The sequence below is a fragment of the Carlito syrichta genome, unplaced genomic scaffold (assembly GCF_000164805.1).
Source record: "Carlito syrichta isolate Samal-C Ts95f unplaced genomic scaffold, Tarsius_syrichta-2.0.1 Scaffold313372, whole genome shotgun sequence".
NCBI lineage: Eukaryota > Metazoa > Chordata > Mammalia > Primates > Tarsiidae > Carlito > Carlito syrichta.
Genome location: NW_007257468.1, coordinates 163,522 through 183,281, shown reverse-complemented (window position 1 = coordinate 183,281; position 19,760 = coordinate 163,522). Strand labels below are relative to the sequence as shown.

Sequence of the window (19,760 nt, the reverse complement as noted above, 5' to 3'; positions counted from 1 at the left end):
CAGTGGCCGCCCCCGGCCACTGCTGCCTCAACCTTCTGGGCACCGGCGATCCTTCCGCCTCAACCTTCTGAGTAGCCGGAATCACAGGCGCGCGCTACCACGCCCGGCTGATTTTTTATTTTTATTGTAGAGATGAAGTCTCGCCAAGTTGCCCAGGGGGGTCTCGAACCCTCAGGCTCGGGCAATTCACTCACCTCAGCCTCCCAAAAGCACGGGATTACAGGTTGAACCACTGAGCCCGGCTGTGTGATTCTTTTTAATAGGAAAAAAACTCATAACTAAAGTTGAATAGATTTAGATCTTTGAGTATTTGAATTAATTTCCTGAAACTGTTCCTCCCTGGCATATTGTAGCCAGTGTTAAATATCCAAAAGAAACTGTCCTTAAAAGGACCAGGGGAACGTCTATCTATACGTAAAAGTGTATTACCTTTCTATTTAAGTTACAGGAATAAATATAAAAGTCCTTAAGATTTTTTGCAGTGAAATTGATTCTTTTTGTTAGTCGCTTAACTTATTTTGGCAATATTATTTCTGTTACCCAAATTGGTAGGTAGTTTTCAATAATGCTTAACCAAAATTTTAAAAATACTTTCCTGTCACCATTTCAGATTCCCTTTGCCAAAGATTGTGGAAACAAGGAAAAATGTATTTCTGACCTCACCCTGGATGTGGCCACCACAGAAAAGGGCCTGCTTATTGTCAGGTCCCAGAATGATAAATTCAATGTTAGCCTCACAGTCAAAAATAAAAAGGACAGTGCGTATAACACCAGGACAATAGTTCAGTATTCTCCAAATCTTATTTTCTCAGGAATTGAGGTAAACCTTATTTATTTATTATTTATTTATTTATTCTCATGAGAATCACTTTATTGAACCTACTTTTCATATTACTGAGCTAAATTGATTTTATTATATTGATTTTAGAAGAATAGAAAGCATTTTATACAAAATTAGTACTGCCAGGGGAGGGAGAACACATAACATCAATAAGGGTACCTGATCTCAAACCAGGTGTAGTGGGGACCAAAGAGAGTCCCAAATTTACCTGTATGATGACCACTTGTATACCTAATCCTTAATTGGACCCCACGTCTTTAATTTAGTACTCACTAATGGTGAGGCTACCAAGCATTTTTTAAAATTTTGTTTAATTTATTTGAAGATATTAATTTCTCCTTAGATTCAGTATGAGGAAAGCATAGCTAATGTCTACAAAGTGTGTTTCACAGAATCTTTAAACCACTGAAATGAAGTCTGAGTCAAGGAAAACAATAAACATAGCAATCAAAGCCAAACCAGTTGAACAAAGGTGTAGAGAGGGAGTTCTGTGCTGAACAACAACAAAAATTACACACAGGAATGTCAAAATATGGTTTCCCCCTTTCTATGCAAAATCCTTACTTTGGCAAGAGATTTGTCTTAAATGACTATGTCTTACTGATTCATAACAGAAGTTTTTTTATTACTTTAGCCATAACATATCTGCATAACCGATTTTTAAAGTTATTTTGGCAATGACATATATTTGTGTAAGATTCTAGGTCAGAAGTAATTCGTGTTTCCAAGTTTGAACTTCGCTTTTAATTCTGATTTCCAAATGAATCCCCCAGAGTTAAAAGTCTATGAATATTTATATGAATTAACAATATGTAAAAAATCACATTAAAAGCAATGCCCTTGCTATGCATAGTATTAAAACACTATTGTCTAGTTTCCAAAAACTCAGATTTTCACTGATTTTTTTTTTCCATTTGTTAGGCTATCACTTTGAGACATGGTAACTAAGAAGGGCTTGAAAATAATGCCATATGTTACTTTAACATATTTTGAATTCAGTTAAGAATAGTAATTATCAATGTAAATGTGTAAAGTGATGTTGGGAAAATGTTACCACTAAATTTTTTTCTGGAGAAAGTGATACATTAAAAATAATTGCCTGTCAGCCAGTCATCCCGTGCCTTGGGAGGCTGAGGTGAATGGATTGCCTGAGCCCACAGGCTCAAGACCCGCCTGGGCAACTTGGCAAGACCTCATCTCTACAATAAAGCAAAAATCAGCTGGGCGTGGTAGCGCGCACCTGTAATTCTGGCTACTCAGAAGGCTGAAGCGGAAGGATCGCCGGAGCCCAGCACATTGAGGCTGCGGTGGCCGGGAGCGGCTACTGCACTCCAGTCTGGGTGACAGAGTGAGACTCCAACTCAAATAATAATAATAATAACAATAATAATTGCCTGTATCCTCTTCAGGATGGCCTTGGCAGAATGGCAGAGCTATAAAACGAACAGTACCTCTACCTGAAAAGTAGCAATAATAATGATGATGGTAACCCTTTCTTGAGTCATATTATGTATTAGGAACTATTCCAAGGATTTTACTTATTTAACTCTCATTAATTCTGTTGTAAGTAGTTATTACTGTACTGCAGAGATTCAAAGATTAAACATTTGTTTCCACATTTTAACAGTTCTGTAGTTGCATTTTAAAATTAATAACATGTCTATTTACATGGGAGCATTATTTTTCCTTCTTATTGTTAAAATAATGGTTGGTGTATCTCATGTTCAATGGCATTTGAAGTTTGATGAAAAAAAAGTGTAACTAACCTAGATGATAGAAAATCAGACGATAAAAAATTAGGCCCAGAGAGATGAGAAATCTTGACAAGGATAAAGCTAACAGCAAAGGAGTCAGGATTTAAATCCTGACGGTCACAGGTCAAAGTCTTCACACTAATCCACTTCTCTAAACTCTTCTAATGACTAACATTCACTGTAGATTTCTGTGTACGAATCTGGGAGGTGTAGATTATTTTGTCCAGCCCCACAATTACCCTGTGAGGAAAGTGCTATCAGTATTCCCATTTTACAATTGAGCATTTAGGTAGGATAGTGAGAGGTGCTTTGTCTCTCAGGCACTGTCAGGTAATGTTATTAAATTTCCGTGGACCATCAAACAGTTGCCTCTGGAGTACTGTGTCTCTCCCAGCTAAATCAAGAGAAAAATCTTGGCAAGGTGGTTTCCAGGCACAGCTGGGAAAATTCTAAAAAAATAAGTTCTGGTATTTCACCTGCTTATCAGCTCTAATTCTGTTTACTTTCTCTTCCTAGGCTATCCAAAAAGACAGTTGTGAATCTAATCATAATATCACGTGTAAAGTTGGATATCCTTTCCTGAGAAGAGGAGAAATGGTGAGCAAATTATACAAAATACATGTGGCGGCTGCATATGAAAAGTAATATGCTCAAACTAAATACATAGGTCCTTCTAATAGTAGTTTAAGATGATGCAGATAAAAAAGTTGAGTTGGGAATCTGCTGAGGTCTAAGTGTTTGGGTCCCCAAAGATGCAAATGCTAAAACTTAATCCCCTATGTAATTGTAGTAAGAAGTGGGGTCTTTGGGAGGTCATTAGGTCATGAGGGCATACCTCATGGAGGGGTTAGTGACATAAGAGAGGCTTGAGGGAGCCTACTTGCCATTTCCACTACATGAGGACACATAGCAGGTGCCCTTTATGAGGAACAGAACCTTACCAGATACCAAATCTGTTGGTACCTTGATCCTGGACTTCTCAGCCTCCAGAAATGTAAGCAATATGTTTCTGTTATTTAGAAATTACCCAGTCCAAGGTATGTTGTTATAGCAGCCTAAACAAACTAAGACAGAATCAGAAGCAAACGCAATTATTATACAAACTCAAACATCAAGACAAAATTTAAAATTTGTACTAGATAACACATTTGCTAAAAGGGAGTTGGGAAATTCTGTTAATTGAAGTTTCATATGCAGAAGGCATTTCTGGCCTGCAGGACAAATAATGTTTCAGAGGTTGGTTTAGAACTTAATATAGAAATTCTCTTTTCCTCTCTTTCTCACTTTCTTTTTTGTTGTTGTTTGGATAACTGATTCATTAAGATATAATTCCCATGGCACACAATTCACTCATTTAAAATATAAAATTCGATGAGTTTTAGTATATTTGCTAAATTGTGAATTGTGGAACTGTCACCACAATTGATTTTAGAACTTTTTTTTCATACATCAAAAAGAAACCCCATATGCATTAGCAGTCACTCTGTTTTTCCTCAACTGCCCTTCTTTCAACCCCATGCAACTACTAAACTATTTTCTTTTTCTGTGAATTTGCCTGCTCCGGATACTTCATATAAATGGAATCTATCAATACAGTTGTTTCTTAGTGTCTAAGAGGGATTGGTTCCAGAAACCCCGTGGCTGCCAAAATTCTCAGATGTTCAAGTCTCTTTTATAAAATGGCATATAATTTACACACATCCTCCTGTATACTTTAAATCATTTTTGATTACTCATACAAACTAATACAACATAAATGATATGTAAATAGTTGTTATACTGTATTGTTCTTTGTGTTATTTTTAGTTTATTTATTTATTTGCTTGTTTGTTTGTTTGTTTTGATCTACAGTTGGTTGAATCCAAAACCTGTGGATTCAGAGGGTCAACTGTACGGTCTTTTGTGATTGGCTTCTTTTGTGATTAGCATAAGTTTTTCTGGGTTTATCCATGTTGTAGCATGTATCAGTAGTTCATTCCTTTTTACTACCAAATAAAATTCCATTATATGAATATATCACATTTTATTTATCCATTTATCAGTAGATAGGTACTTGGGTTGTTGTCACATTTTGACACTATAAAAATGCTATTATGGATATTTGTGTACAGTTTTGTATAGACATATAATTTCAGTTCTCTTGGGTATAAGCCTGGGTTATATGGTTAACTATGTATAACATTTTGGGGAACCACAGTACTGTTTTCCAAAGGACTGACGATTTTACATTTCTACTAGTGATGAAAAAGAGTTCTAACTTCTCCACATTGTTATTATGTCTTTTTTATTATAGCCATCCTAGTAAGTATGAAGTGGTATCTCACTGTAATTTTTTTCTTTTTTTTGAGTTGGAGTCTCACTCTGTCACCCAGACTGGAGTGCAGTGGCCACTCCGGGCCACCGCAGCCTCGACCTACTGGGCTCCGGCGATCCTTCTGCCTCAGCCTTCCAAGTAGCTGGAACTACAGGCGCGCACTACCATACCCAGTTAATTTTTTGACTTATTGTAGAGATGAGGTCTCACCTGCCCAGGGGGATTTCAAACCCGCGGGCTCAGGCAATCCACTCACCTCAGCCTCTCAAAGGCGCAGGATTACAGGCTGAGCCACTGAGCCCGGCTCTCACTGTAATTTTGATTTGCATTTCCCTAATGGCTAATGATGTTTTCAGCATCTTTTCACATGCTTATTGACCACATGTATGTCTCTTTTGGAGAAATGTCTTTTAAAATATTTTACCAATTTTTTTTCAGTTGGGTTGCTTTTTTTATTATTGAGTTGTAAGAATTCTTTACATATGCTACATCCAAGTCTCTTATCAAATATAAAATATGCAATTATTTTCTCTCATTCTGTTAGTTATCTTTTCACTTTCTTCATGTTCTTCTTTAAATAACAACCGTTTTTTTTCTAGTTTTGATGCAGTGCAATTTGTCTATTTAATCTTTTGTCACTTGTGCTTTTACTGTCATACCTAAGATGGCTTTACTTAATTCAAATTTATCCAGATTTACTTCTATGTTTTCTTCCAAGAGTTTATGTTTCAGTTTTTACATTTAGGTCTATGATCCATTTTGATGATCCATTGTGTGTAGTGTAAGGGAAGATCCAACTTCATTCTTTGTATATGGGCATGCATTGACCCATACTGTTTGAGAAAAGACTATACATTTCCTCACTGAATTGTCTTGGAATGCATATTGAAATCAGCTGACCATAAACACCTGGGTTTATTTCTGTGCTTTCAATGTATCACACTTATCTGTATGTCTATGTTTATGACAGTAATACACTGTTTTGCTTATTTTTTGAAGTCAAGAAATGTAAGTCCTCCAACAGTTTTTCAAAACTGTTTGGCTATTCTAGGCATTTGCATTTCCATATGAGTATTTTAGGATCAACTTGGCAATTTCTATGTAAAAGCCATCTTGGAGTTCAACTGGCATTGTATTGAATATGTAAATCAATTTGGGGAGCTATCCTGAAAAATCTAAAAGTTTTCTGATTCATAACCATGGGATGTCTTTTCATTTATTTAGTTATTCCTTAATTACTTTCAACAATGTTTTGTAGTTTTTAGAATATAAGTTTTGCATTTCCTTTGTTAAATTTATTCTTAACTATTTTATTCATTTAGATGCTATTTCAAATGGAATTCAGTTTTTAAATTCATTTTCAGATTGTTTGATGCTAATACGTAGAAATACAATTGATTTTTGAATATTGATATTTTCCCCTGAAGTTTGCTGAAATTATTTTTTAGTTCTGCTCCTTATTTAGTGGATTCCTTGGGACATTTTACATGTGAGATTGTATAATCTGCAAATAGAGGCATCTTTTCCTTTTGAATACCCTTTATTTCTTTCTTTTATCTAATTGCCCCAACTAGAAAACTCTAGAACTAATCGGATGGAGGTGAGGTGAATCTCTATCTACTTTTAAAGACAATATTTGTTTCCATAAAAAGCAGAGAATAATTACCTCACTTAATTATAAACAAGGTATTTGCACATATTTTCATTGAAAGTTACTTTTCAGCGTGAATATTTGCTCCTCTATTCACTATTAAGTTAAGGAGGGAAATATTTAATTAATCAAAGTGATAAAAATAAGAAGATATTTTACTTGCTTGACTTTTTTAAAAGACAAAAATACAGCCCCCATATTTATCTAAACTTTCTCAATTTATAATGTTTTGCCCCCAGTTATGATAGTGTTAGAGTCAATATCCTTTTTTAGTTTACTTAGTAGTTGCTTTATAAATATTGTTGCTCTTGTGTTGGGTGCATATATATTCAGAATAGATATTTCTTGTTAATGGATTGAACATTTTATCATTATATAGTGTCCTTGCATATCTTTTTAAATTTGTGATAGCTTGAAGGTTATTTTGTCTGGTACTAAAATTGCTACTGCTGCCTTCTTTTGTTTTCTGTTCACCTGAAAGTTGTTTTCCATCCTTTAACTTTGAATCTGTGGGTGTTCTTTGTAGTGGGATGTGTTTCCTGGAGACAGTATTTAGTTGGATCACGCTTTTTTATATAGTTTGCCATTCTGTGTCTTTTCAGTGGTGCATTTAGTCCATTCACGTTCAGGCTGACTTGAAATGTGAGACTTTATCCCTGTCATGAGGTGCTTATAAAGTATTTTTTTGCTTGTTTGTTTTTCTTTTAACTTTGGAGTTGATATATGCATGTGTTTTCAAATTGCAATTGCTATGTATTCTCTGTTAATGCTGTGTTTTCCTGTTCTCCTAGGAAGTGCATGGTTATCCTTTTTTCCCCCCTCCTTTCTTCTGTGCTTAATACCTTTTTAAGCATCTCTTGTATAGGTGGTCTGAAAGCAGCATAATCTCTTAGGGATTGGATGTTTGGGAAGGATTTTAATTCTCTATCACTGATGAAGCTTAGCTTAGCTGGCTTCTTGGTTGGAATTGTTTATCTTTGAGAACTTTGATGATTAGAGTACAAACTCTTCTAGCTTGTAGTACTTCTGTAGATAAGTCTGCTGTTATTCTAATTAGTCTTCCCTGGTAGGTAGTCTGATCTTTCTCTCGCACTGCTTTTAGGATTTTTTTTTTTCTTTTATACCGATTTTGTGTATGTGAATTACTATGTGCCTGGGACTTTGTCTTCTCATTTGATGCCTTGCAGGAATTTTCTCACTGTATAATGTTTTGTAATATAAGGCTTCAAAATAGACCCCTGTCATCTTTAATACTCATCCTAAAACATTCATAAACTCTGGGCTGGACATCTGGAAATGGAAGAGTCATATATCTATAACAAAATCTTTCAGCTCTTCTTTTTGAAAGTGAGAATTCAACACAGGGCTTTCCTCTTACCTCATGTGTTATGTTTACTAGTGATCCAAATAACTAAGTGCAGATCACAATAATCACTAAAGTCAGTAGATCTCTCCTATGTCCATCTTTCTTTATGGAAACAACTAGATGTTTATTTTTGGACCTCATCTGAAAATTTCCTATGTCCATCTTACTTTATGGAAACAACCAATTTATTTCTGGACCTCATCTGAAAATCTATTTCTTGACATCTCAAATGAAATTTATTCTGAAATTGCATGCCATCCCCCACAAATCTATAAATCACACATTCAAAAGTTGCAAAAATACACCCATTATTCTTCTAATTTGGCAGGGAAATAAGAAATCTCAACTTGTTTCTGCTCCTTACTTTGACCATTTTTATATATAGAATAATAATGAAATTATCTCCATTTCATAAAGAATAATGACATATTCAGTGTTATGTTCCAGCCATTGGAAACATTCACTGTCTTTTTAACATTTTCTTAATAATTTCTTTCTCTCTTTAGCATTTCCTTATTGTTTAGGGTAAAAACTTAAATCAAAGTGTCTCGTGTCATCCATAGGGAGTTGGGAAGACAATTTGCAAGTACTGTCAACATAGGCTTTATGTATAGAAAATGCTTTGGTTTCTAGATCTAGATTTGCAGATTAAGTATCACATCAACATGCAGCAGGGAACTTCTTGGTTCTCCTGCTCTGCTAGTATCTCCCCTTAGGTGTAAAGACTTACCAAGAATGCCAAGATTTACAATGCCAGGTAAGTCGGGGAGGCCAAGCAAAGGTAGGAAGGAGAGAGTTCACTGAGTGACTCAGGCAATTGGACATATTGTTTATTGTAGTTCAAGACCACCCGGTCAAGCTTGGAATTCTAAGCCTGGAATTGTGATTATTGTTTCAAAGATAGAAGAGAACTGCAGAGACTGTAGATTTTAGAAGAACTATTTTTTGCCTTTGCTAATGTACATAAAAATATAGGTAGGAGGAAAAAATATGAAAGAAAACTCCATATATAATATTTGTACAATCATACAAATCTCATGATCTTTGAATTCTACTCATCCTATCTGTGAATGGCATTTACATTGATTAAAAGAGCTTTAAATGCCAAACCTTCCTCTGTGTAACACTTAATCATAAAAGTAAAATTTTAAATAGTTTCTATTAGTTGTACATTTTATACTATCTATTTTTCTGGCACAAATTCCAAAATGCCTTAGCTCAGAACAAGATTAGCTTTGAGAATGAGAAACATCATTTCATAAACATTATTATGAAGCCTCTTATACTAGAATATTGTGAGTTAATACATGTCTTGAAACAAATAATTTATTTTGGGGCCTGCCTCTTGATGTTCATAAAGAGTCATAGATTATGTAGTTCATATATTCAGGCATCATTTTTCAAAAGTCATTTACCTATATCCAAGTGTCAGTTTTGATGCAGTGCTATTATCTATTTAAACTTTTGTCACTTGTGCTTTTAGTGTCAAATCTAAGAAGGCTTTGCCTAATCCAAAGTTAAGCAGATTTGCTTATGTATTTTCTTCCAAGAGTGTTATTTTTAGTTCTTACAATTAGGTCTATGCTCATTTTGATTAACTTTTGTGTGTGGTGAAAGGGAAGACTACGACTTCATTCTTTGCATGTGGACATGCAGTTGTCTCATATCATTTGAGAAGAGACCACACATTCCCTCATTGAATTGTCTTGAAACTTATATTGAAATCAGTTGACCATAAACACCTGGGTTTATTTTTGTGCTTTCAATTCATTGCATTTATCTATATGTCTATATTTATGCCAGTACTACACTGTATTGATTAGTATAGTAATTTTTGAAATCAAGAAATGTTAAGTCCAAAGTAATTTCTAGTTTTTCTTAAGTATTATTTTAACTACACAGACTTTTATATACAAAACTTTCTGCATTGTTTTTATTGTAATTTACTTTTTTCCAAATAGCCAAGCCTATTATTTTCACTTATTTTCTTCTTCTTATGCCTTAAAGGCCCAAAAACTTTTATTACACTGTCAAACTAATGAAACCAAGTATATTTTCCTTTACTTTATAATGAATATGAGTAGATGGTTGCTGACACTTGAGGTTTCCATATTAAAAAGCCTTTAATTATGACCATTTCACAATTCTATAGTTAATGACTGTGACCTGGAAAGCCATGATAATATAATATGGATGTCTGGGATGTATATAAACACAATATACCTTCATGGTAGTGGTTTATGGTTAGCATAAATAATTTGTATTAATATAATTTGAATAAAAAGTGTTTAAATTTAACATTAATATCTGTCAAAAGGAAAAATTACAACACATCTAGCTTATTCTAATTGGCTTTTATTTTTAATTCTAAAATCAGGCAACACCTCATTCTATGAAATAGAATGAATGTTCTGATGAGCTGAGCAGAGGAAGTTGGTCTTATAGACAGAAATGGGCTGAGGAAAGTGGGAACAGAGAACAAAAAGTGGATTTGTCATTTCAATGGTATTTTCCTTGTAAAGGTTAAAGCAGAGGAAACTTCTTTATCCTGCTGGTTAAAACTGGCCTGTTTAGGGATTTGGTTATTACCTCTCACTCTCCTGATTTCTCACAGGGTCAGATAAACAACTTAGTACTTGTTTAGTAACATGGTACCTTAGCATGAGTGACTCCATTTTGGTTTGGTCTGTTGGGTATAGTGCAGGAGCTCAGTCCAAACCGATGAGCTTCTATAAACCTCATTTAACATGCATCCCATTCCGACTGCTATAACAAAATACCATAAACCGAACAGCTTACAAATCAAAAATGTATTTCTTACTGTTCTGGAGGCTGGAAAGCCCAACATCAAAGCCTCAATATATCCAGTGTCTAGTAAGAGCACATTTTGCTGTATGGAAAGTGTCTTCTCACTGCATTTTCAGGTGGCAAAACAGGAAAGACCGCTTTCTGAGGTCTCTTTTATGGGGGCACCAATCCCATTACTGAGGGCTCTGCCCTTATGATCTAATCACTTGCCCAAAGATCCTCGCCACCTAATAGCATCACATTGGTGATTAGGGTTCAACACATGAGTTTTGAGGAGACACAAATATTCAGAGCACAGCAATATGCAAAGTGTGTTATATATTCACAATTAAAAGTACATGTATACTATATTTTAATCTATCTATTTCTGATATGTAATGAGACTTTATTTTATAAGATAATCTTAAATAACTTCATAATTTGAGTTTAGGGAATATTATTTATGTAAATTGAATATTTTAATCAATGTAAACTTTTTAATCTGTTATTAAACTAAAAATGTCTAATTTTTATTTCATAGGTAACTTTCAAAATATTATTTCAATTTAACATATCTTATCTCATGGAAAATGTGACCATTCATTTAAGTGCAACAAGGTTGGTTTATATGTGTGTGTGAGTATATGTGCATGTATATAATTTATTTTGTGTATTTTGAATATTTTGCCTTATAAACTCACTGGCAGTTTCTTACAGCTTGTGTGAGATCAGTAGAGGTAGAAGGCAATGAACAATTTTGCTTCACAAAAACATCCTTATGAGTAATTAGCAAAAAAGGTAAATTTTTATTTAATAGAAATTCACCTAACTAGATTACATTATTGGTTCTACGAGCTATAGAACATATAATCACACATCACTTATATTTGTAAAATTACATTTATATTCATGAAAATTTTACAGGTGCCACTAATTTAAAAACTTTTACTGGCTGCCCATCAAGATCAACTGAATTATGAGATGGACTTAAACTTTCTGATATCCTTTTGTATTTTAATACATTTTAATCAAAGCAGTCAGAGTTTCTGAAAGGTATCATAGAATCCACAGATTAAAACAAAAGGCTAATAAAGAAATTGAAACAATGGTTTAACTTTCTTCTAAATGTGATTATCCACTGAACCATCTCCAGTGAGATTTAAATTGTCTTTTACTGCTTTAGTTTCCAGTAACTAGCATTGTGCCTGGCATTTAATAATCATTAAATAGATGTAGAGTAAATTTTAAAAATGAGTTAATGGATAAATTAATTCTGTATGTGCAATTTAATTCAACTCAACAAATATTTCTTTGACATCTATTATGTACAAAATATTGAATTAGTTGCTGTAAGGAATATAAAAATTACTAAGGGCATGAACCTCCTCATGGGGGTTAATATTACAGTAAAAGGTTGGGACTAGTATAAAATTATTATAATACAGGATAGAATAAGGATAAACCATTATAGAAATATAAAACATGTGTCAGAGACTTCGTGGAAGCTAAAATAATATATACTTGGCAACGAGGACCCAAGAAAGCTTTATGAAGGAAATTATAACTGAAAAAGATCTTGAAGAATGGATAGCATTTTATGGAGAGGTTGGTGAATAGGATTAAGTGGAGCATTCTAGGCAAAATATACAGCTTGGTCAAAAAATATAATCAATTTTAGCTGAGATACAGAGAATACATTAAGTATTAATGGGAAGTAAACAGGAAGTGTGCATCTTGCTGTATTATGTTAGGTACTAAATGTCAGCACATGGCCATTTATCTTAATTGAACAAGCCATGAAGAGCCAGAAAAGTTTTTTTGTATTTTTTTTTTAAAAGAGAAAGGGTCTCACTCTGTTTCCCAGGCTAGAGTGCAGTGGTACAACTATAGCTCTCTGCAGCCTCAAACTCCTAGCCTCAAGAGATCCTCCTGCCTCAGCCACCTAAGTAGCTAGAACTACAGGCCAGAAAAGTTTTTGAGGTAAAGTCATATGTATAGAGCTGCTTCTTAGGAATATTAATTGAGAAAGGCTGCCATGTGGAAGAGATTATAGAAAGGGGCCATTTATACTAAGAGCTCAGTCACACAAAAGCCCATAACCCAAGGCAGCAAGCTGCTTTTGCTGCCTGGAGTCTCATACCAAGACACTTTATACACTTGGTGAAAAGTAGTGCTATTCAAAGGTACCCATTGCCCATTCTGTGAGATAATATGCTAGGTGCTTGGTCAGCTGGTAGAGTGGAGGATGTGATAATAGTAATGAAAGCTAACACTTATTATTTCCTATAGTCTAGGCACAGTTGTTAAGCTCTTTACACTTATTACTCATTTACTCCTTATCTGTTTATCATTTAAAGATTAAATCTCTATTTTATAAAGAAACCAAGACACAGAGATATTAAATATTTTGCCCAAGTGTATCAGTGTACAAGAACAATCCCATTCTCTAGCCCCAGAGCCAGTGTTCATCATTTGTTATGTCACTCATACATCCTTTTTAATAAAAGGGAATATGAGATATGTGTATGCATGTATGTGTTTACACATATATACATGTGTTTACATTATTAAAACAATAATCAAAATTAAGGAAAGAAATAAATGCTTAACAAATCATATAAGTATCGACTACTTAAGTATGGAACAATTATTAAAGAAGAAAGCAGAAGATTTTAGATTTACTCTCAGCTGTGCGACCCTAGTTGCTCCTCTCTGCAAGATCCTCTAATGCGATAAGTAAATAAGGATCACCTGGGGTGATTTGTGTTAAAAACACAAATTCCCGGGCTTTAGCTTGGACCTCCCAAATTCACATTTCTAGGAGAGAAGCTCAGTAACCTGTGTATTTTAACAATTCCAGTGATTCTTATTACTGTCACAGAATTTTGGGAAACACAAAACGGTGTGGTTTTCAACTCTAGGTGCGCATCTGAATCTACTTGGAAACTTTTAATAATACCCATCGCTGATTCCAATTGTTTTAAAAATAAAAAATTCTACTCTTTTTTGCTTTTACTTAGTCGTCAAGATAAGCTTCTCTTTTAAATGCTTATATACGCCTCTAGATTGTCAATAGTTTAATGATTTGTCTGAACATGCTGTGTATCTTCTAGTGACAGTGAAGAACCTCCTGAAGCCCTTTCTGATAATGTCGTAAACATTTCTATCCCAGTAAAATATGAAGTGGGACTGCAGTTTTCCAGGTAGGAGGAAACAGCATTTTATGTTGATACCTTTTTATTAACCCAATAGTTCTCGAAGTTTGGTCACGTACTAAGAGCATCTGCATCACCTGGAAACTTGTTAGGCAAATTCTCCCACCCCACCCCGCCCAAGACATGCTGAATTAGAAACTCAGGATGATGCCCAACAATCTATGTTAAACAAGCCTTCCAAGTAATTCTCATGCATCCTAACATTGTACTAAGTAATCCAAAATATGAGGTGCTAAAGATACCGGAGACTATTAGCCATCCAATCTTTTAACTCCTAAATGCAAGTTGAAGACCCAGCAGTCCTTCACAAAAGACAATGCTTTCTTAGAGGTCATCAGCATTTTTCTTGGCCCTCCTTCTCATCCTGTGGCTGATCAGCCTGCCCAATCTAGACACACTGATATGAGCTGTTTATTTCTTCCACTATTTATAAACCATTCTTTCTCTTAAGAATTTATCTATCCAAACACCAACCACGTTAACCAACTTTCCCTCTATAAATTCTCCTGCTTAAGCAGACTCCAAGCTTTTGCTAAATAAACATGTGCAATGTATACAAAAAGTATAAGAATCAGTGGCACGTTCAGTTTAATCTAAAAGTCTTATCACCTTGCTAATTTTTAAAATAATAGCAGCTAACATTTACTGAGTTCTAATGTCATATCTTCTCTGATCCTCATAATAGTCTTATGATTCAGGTACAACTACTATCCCCATTTTCTAGATGAGAAAACTGAGACTTCAAGAGATTAAGTAATTTACTGCAGGTTACACATCCAGCAAGTGTTTTTTTTAATTACTTCCCATGCTCTTTTTTCTCTTTCTCCTTTTTTTTATTTATAGAATACATAACAATGTATAGTGATTAGATCAGGGTACTATCTCAAACATTTATCATTTCTTTGTGTTGAAAACATTCAGTATCCTTCTAGCTCATTGACTTATTTTCTATACCACTTTCTCTTAACTGATACCAGAAAAATGAGAGAATTATGAGATACACAAGTTGATTTTGCTTGTACTTCTCAGTCTTTAAATTCTGTGAACTGTTTTCTATTTTTGCGATAATCACTTGTTCTGTTGGTGCACTGACTTTTCCTAAGAATTTTCCATTTACTTAAAATCAAATTTTGGCAAACATTTATAAATATTTTTATTTCTCTTCCTCTGACTGTGCTGCTTAAGTGTCATTTTACTCTACCAATTTCATTTAAGAACATGGAGAAGAATGAACTTTTAAGTTTAGCAATAAATGTAGAACTTTAAATTGTGGAAAAGAAAAAAAATGTAAATCTTTTTAAAATTTAGTACTGCTAAAAATACTATGTTTTAGCTTCCTTATTCATTAACTCTAAATGCTATTAGTGAATTCCTGGAAACGTCTCACTTGTTAACAATGGAAATTTAATTTTTAAAACTACACATATTTGTCCTTTTCACCCACTCAGAGATTAATTTTAAGTTTCAGGGTAAAAGAATTCCTTTCTGATTTGAAATCTCTGTAAGTATTTTTGTGGAATTACGTGGTATGGAGAAAGAAAAGAATGAAGTCAAATGAAAGTTAAATTTTGTTTTGTTTTATTCTTCTTCCAATTAACTCTTTTAAGCTCAGCAAGTGAATACCATATTTTAATTGCGGCCAATGAGACAGTCCCTGAGTTTATAAATTCTACTGAGGACATTGGAGATGAAATTAATATCTTCTACTTGGTAAGAAGTAACCTCTAAATTATTATTCCAAAGGAATTATTTGTGAATTTATAAAGTATTAACAGACATATAGAAACATTCTGTTTCAACATTTATTCTCTATATTCCAGCATTATTTTTCCTTATAGTTTCATTATATTAAAATAGTTTTATTTAAATTGGTGATGATTATATTTTGAACCAGTTTTAAAGTCTCTAATTTCCTTTTAATAAAACACAATTAATTAGAAGAACTTGTAGGAAAAAAATTAACTATTGCACCAGATGGTTCTACTTATAAACTAGATCTATTTACTTATTTTTTCAGTATGACTGAGAAAAACACTTTGTCAATAATTATGACTATTTCAGGAATTGATTATTTCAAAATCATCTTAGCAATATTTTTCTTTATTCAACAAATAAATATGTCTCTCATTCTATTCATTGCTACCTTTCATATGCTTTATACTGTAAATTACTCATGTAGGTATTACCACCTGTTTAGGTCATGTTTTCCATTTTATTTATTTTTTTCTTTTGAATCTTTCATAACAAACTTTTTCTAACCACTATAGCAAACAATCATGGAATTTCACTTTAGGTAATATCTGCTTACAGATACAGACTCAACTTACGCTAATAATACTCAAGGGAAAAAAAGAGCCTGCTTCAAGTGGATTTAAATATGAAGGGGGACCCCCAAAATGGAAATTATTTACAAAAAAGATGTATTTATTCTTACATTTTTAAACTTCAGTCACCTTCAAAGTACTCTCCGTCCTATCAAGATGTTTTTTCCACTGTTCAAAACAGTTTTTGAACCCGTCAATTCTGATGCCTTTTAGTGCTTCTGCCGTTTTTTGTTTCACCTCTCCACATCAGCAAAACATTTCTCTCTGAGGACTTTTTTGCTCCAGGGAAACAACAGCAACAACACAAAAGTCACTTGGGGCAAGATCCGGTGAATAGGGAAGGTGAGGAACAGGTGTCATGCTGTTTTTGGTCAGAAACTGCTGAACACTCAGTGTGGGCAGGTGCATTGTCATGGTGAAAGAACCAGTCACCTGTGTGCCACAACTCAGGATGCTTCCAGATAAAACCTTTGGCTGTCTGTCTGATCCAGAGGTACTAATTCCAAGTTTACTACAAAGAGCTTGCCTTTCAAAATATAATTCTGGTTTTTAGGGGATCCCTCCTCATATATATTCAAATGTGTGAATTATAAGTGAAGATAGTCTCAATCTCTTTGGGAACTGCTAACAATGAAAAAGGAAGTTGCCTTATAAAGTGGAAATAAATGTATACTTTGAGGATGAATTTCATTGTTTTTATTTGTGCTGTCTGCTGAAGTTTCTATGACAAGCTCTACCTTGGAAATTAGTATGAATGCCATTCACTCTACTAGATTCTGGGATACATTTCTAGAATTCAGACTATCTGGTTTCTCAAGCCTGATTCACTTTTCCCAGATAAAAGAATTCAACAAACAGTGTGAAAGAAAGAAGACAAAAAGACTTTAAATGTTGTTGATCTTTACATACTATAATTTATTAGGGTTCAGATTTGAAACAGGTACTCCCTAACTATTATAAATAATGTTAGTATAAATAACAATGTTAAAAATATCACCAAGAATAAATATTTGCATGTATCTCTGAGTATTTTGCTGGGGTGATTTCTAGAATTGGGGTAATGGAATTTTTTTAAAAAGAACATTTTTTAAGTGAGACCCAGTAACTTGAATCAGAAAATAAATAATAATTACAGAACATGTGATTGCTGACTAAATATCAGGAAACAGAATTAAACTGGGAGACCATGCCAGACAAGCCTAGGACATATTACCCTGAGAAGATAAGAATTGAGGAACAGCCAGGCTCGGTAGCTCAGCCTGTAATCCCGCGCCTATGGGAGGCTGAGGTGAGTGGATTGCCTGAGCCCGTGGGTTCGAGACCCGCCTGGGCAGGCAAGACCTCATCTCTACAATAAATCAAAAAGTCAGCCGGGCGTGGTAGCGCGCGCCTGTAGTTCCAGCTACTCGGAAGGCTGAGGAGGAAGGATCGCCGGAGCCCAGCGGGTAGAGGCTGCGGTGGCCAGGAGCGGTCACTGCACTGCAGTCTGGGCGACAGCGTGAGACTCCAACTCAAAAAAAAAAAGAATTGAGGAACATGTTTAAGAAGCCAGGCAGAGCTGGTCAGAAATCTCCAGAATTCCAGGGTTAAGGAATATATGGATCTTTAACAACCACAGGGACTTACTTAAGATCTGAAGAGCTCTCAGTCTAGAAGGCTCAGTTAGGCAAGTCAGTGGATTTTCTGGTGTCTATGTAGTTCTCTGTAGATCCTTACTCAGCTAAGATGTTGCACAGGGATACCATAGGCTTAGAGCCTGGAGATCATGCTTGAGTGGTAGAAAAAACAGCCACTATGCCTGGTTACCCCAATTCACTTGTACCCTCTAAGCAGGCAAGACCTCCGAAATAGTGAGTTTGGCTTCCTGCTGAACTTCATTCTGCCTATCCTTCCCTCTAAGATACACACACCACTATGCCGCCATAGTGGCATAAGCTTTCTGGGTTAGAAAAACAGATAGAGATTGAGATGAAAGTCAATCTGACTCTACACAGACCAGATTATCAACAGCCAGCAACACAATAGCCCCAGCGAGGGATGGAATTGTGAAGGAAACCAAGTGGGTGTCCGGTTTGCCTGTATAAGAGCGACAGATCCCATTTAGCCAGGGTTAGAGACGATTTATGTATTTTGGAGATTGTAGCAAACAGGGTTAAGGCAACCAAAAAATATGCTAAACTGTTCCATGGGGTTGAGGTAAATGATCTTTCTCTTTTCCAGCTTCAAAAAGACTGATATATTAAAAAGGACAAGAACGTGGCTAGAGTATGGAACAGAAACATTTTCAATCTGACTTTTCTATCAATCCCAGTACTATCTGGGGAGTGAGGGATGGAGGAACAATGTTATTGTAGCTGAATATGACCCCTGACCAGTAGATATCCATATGTTCTTGCTGGCTTAATTATGCCAATTCTCTATTCAGAGTTATAAGCTGCCTGCATTCATTTAGGGATTGAAAATGTTATACGACTTAACTCATCAATTAGAAATCAAAATCCTACATAAGACAGAAAGTATGCTGTTGAAAGAAAAATAAATGATTACATTTCTATTTTGTCCCTGTAGATTAGAAAAAGTGGACATTTTCCAATGCCTGAACTTAAGCTGTCAATTTCATTCCCCAATTTGACATCTGATGGTTATACTGTGCTGTACCCAACTGGATGGTCGTCTTCTGATGTAAGTCATGTGTGCCTTTGAATTATGTCATAACTGTTATATCTTTCACTTTATGTTTAAGCTTTTTGTTCTGCATGCTACTTGTGATAGAGTTTTACCAAAGTAACATGGAGATGCATTAAGAAAATAATAATAACTTTCATTGGTTATTTACTAGGTGCATTATTCTCTAGGGTTGCTATAACAAATTACTACAAATTGGGTGACTACAACGGAAATTTATTCTTTCAATAGTTCTGAAGGCTAGAGGTCCAAAATCAAGGTGTTGAAGGTGTTGATTCCTCTGGAAGCTGCCTCTTCTTAGCTTCTGGTGACTGCTGGCAACTGGTGTTCCTTGGCTTCTGGCAACATAACTCCAATCTCTGCCTCTATCTTCATGTGGCCCTCATCTTTGTGTTTCTGTGTGTTCTGCTTTTCTGGCTCTGTTTCTTCACAGTCAACATTGGATTTAGGGCCCACCTTAAATCCAGAATAATCTCATCTGGAGAACCTTAAAGTAATTATACCTGCAAAGACCCTATTTCTGAATAAGGTCCCATTGGCAGGTTCTAGGGGTTAGGGCTTGGTCATATCTTTTAGGGATCATTATTCAATCTACTAGAATAGATCTTAGATAATTAATTGTTGATTTATGCCTGAAATATTTGTTTCACTTTCCATTGGTTTGCAGTGGCCAAACAACTCCATAGAGACATCCTAATTGTTCCAAAGCAAACACAGCTTCACATAAATTACTACAATATTAATTACTTATTCCAAACAACAGCAATATTGTACCCCCTTTGTGCTTGTAGCATTGAATGAGACTATATGGCAGGTAATTATA

The 19,760-nt window shown here is 34.8% G+C and overlaps 1 protein-coding gene across 1 annotated transcript in view; it reads left to right on the top strand.

Annotated features, from left to right (window-relative positions):
• The window catches only part of ITGA1 (integrin subunit alpha 1), a 79,374-nt gene that overhangs the window by 47,431 nt on the left and 12,183 nt on the right, over positions 1 to 19,760 (top strand). Inside the window, exons 14-19 of the mRNA XM_008070356.2 lie at positions 611 to 820; positions 3,112 to 3,192; positions 11,255 to 11,331; positions 13,827 to 13,916; positions 15,536 to 15,638; positions 18,821 to 18,934. Coding sequence (XP_008068547.1) covers positions 611 to 820; positions 3,112 to 3,192; positions 11,255 to 11,331; positions 13,827 to 13,916; positions 15,536 to 15,638; positions 18,821 to 18,934 — 675 coding nt within the window. The remainder of the gene's footprint in view (positions 1 to 610; positions 821 to 3,111; positions 3,193 to 11,254; positions 11,332 to 13,826; positions 13,917 to 15,535; positions 15,639 to 18,820; positions 18,935 to 19,760) is intronic.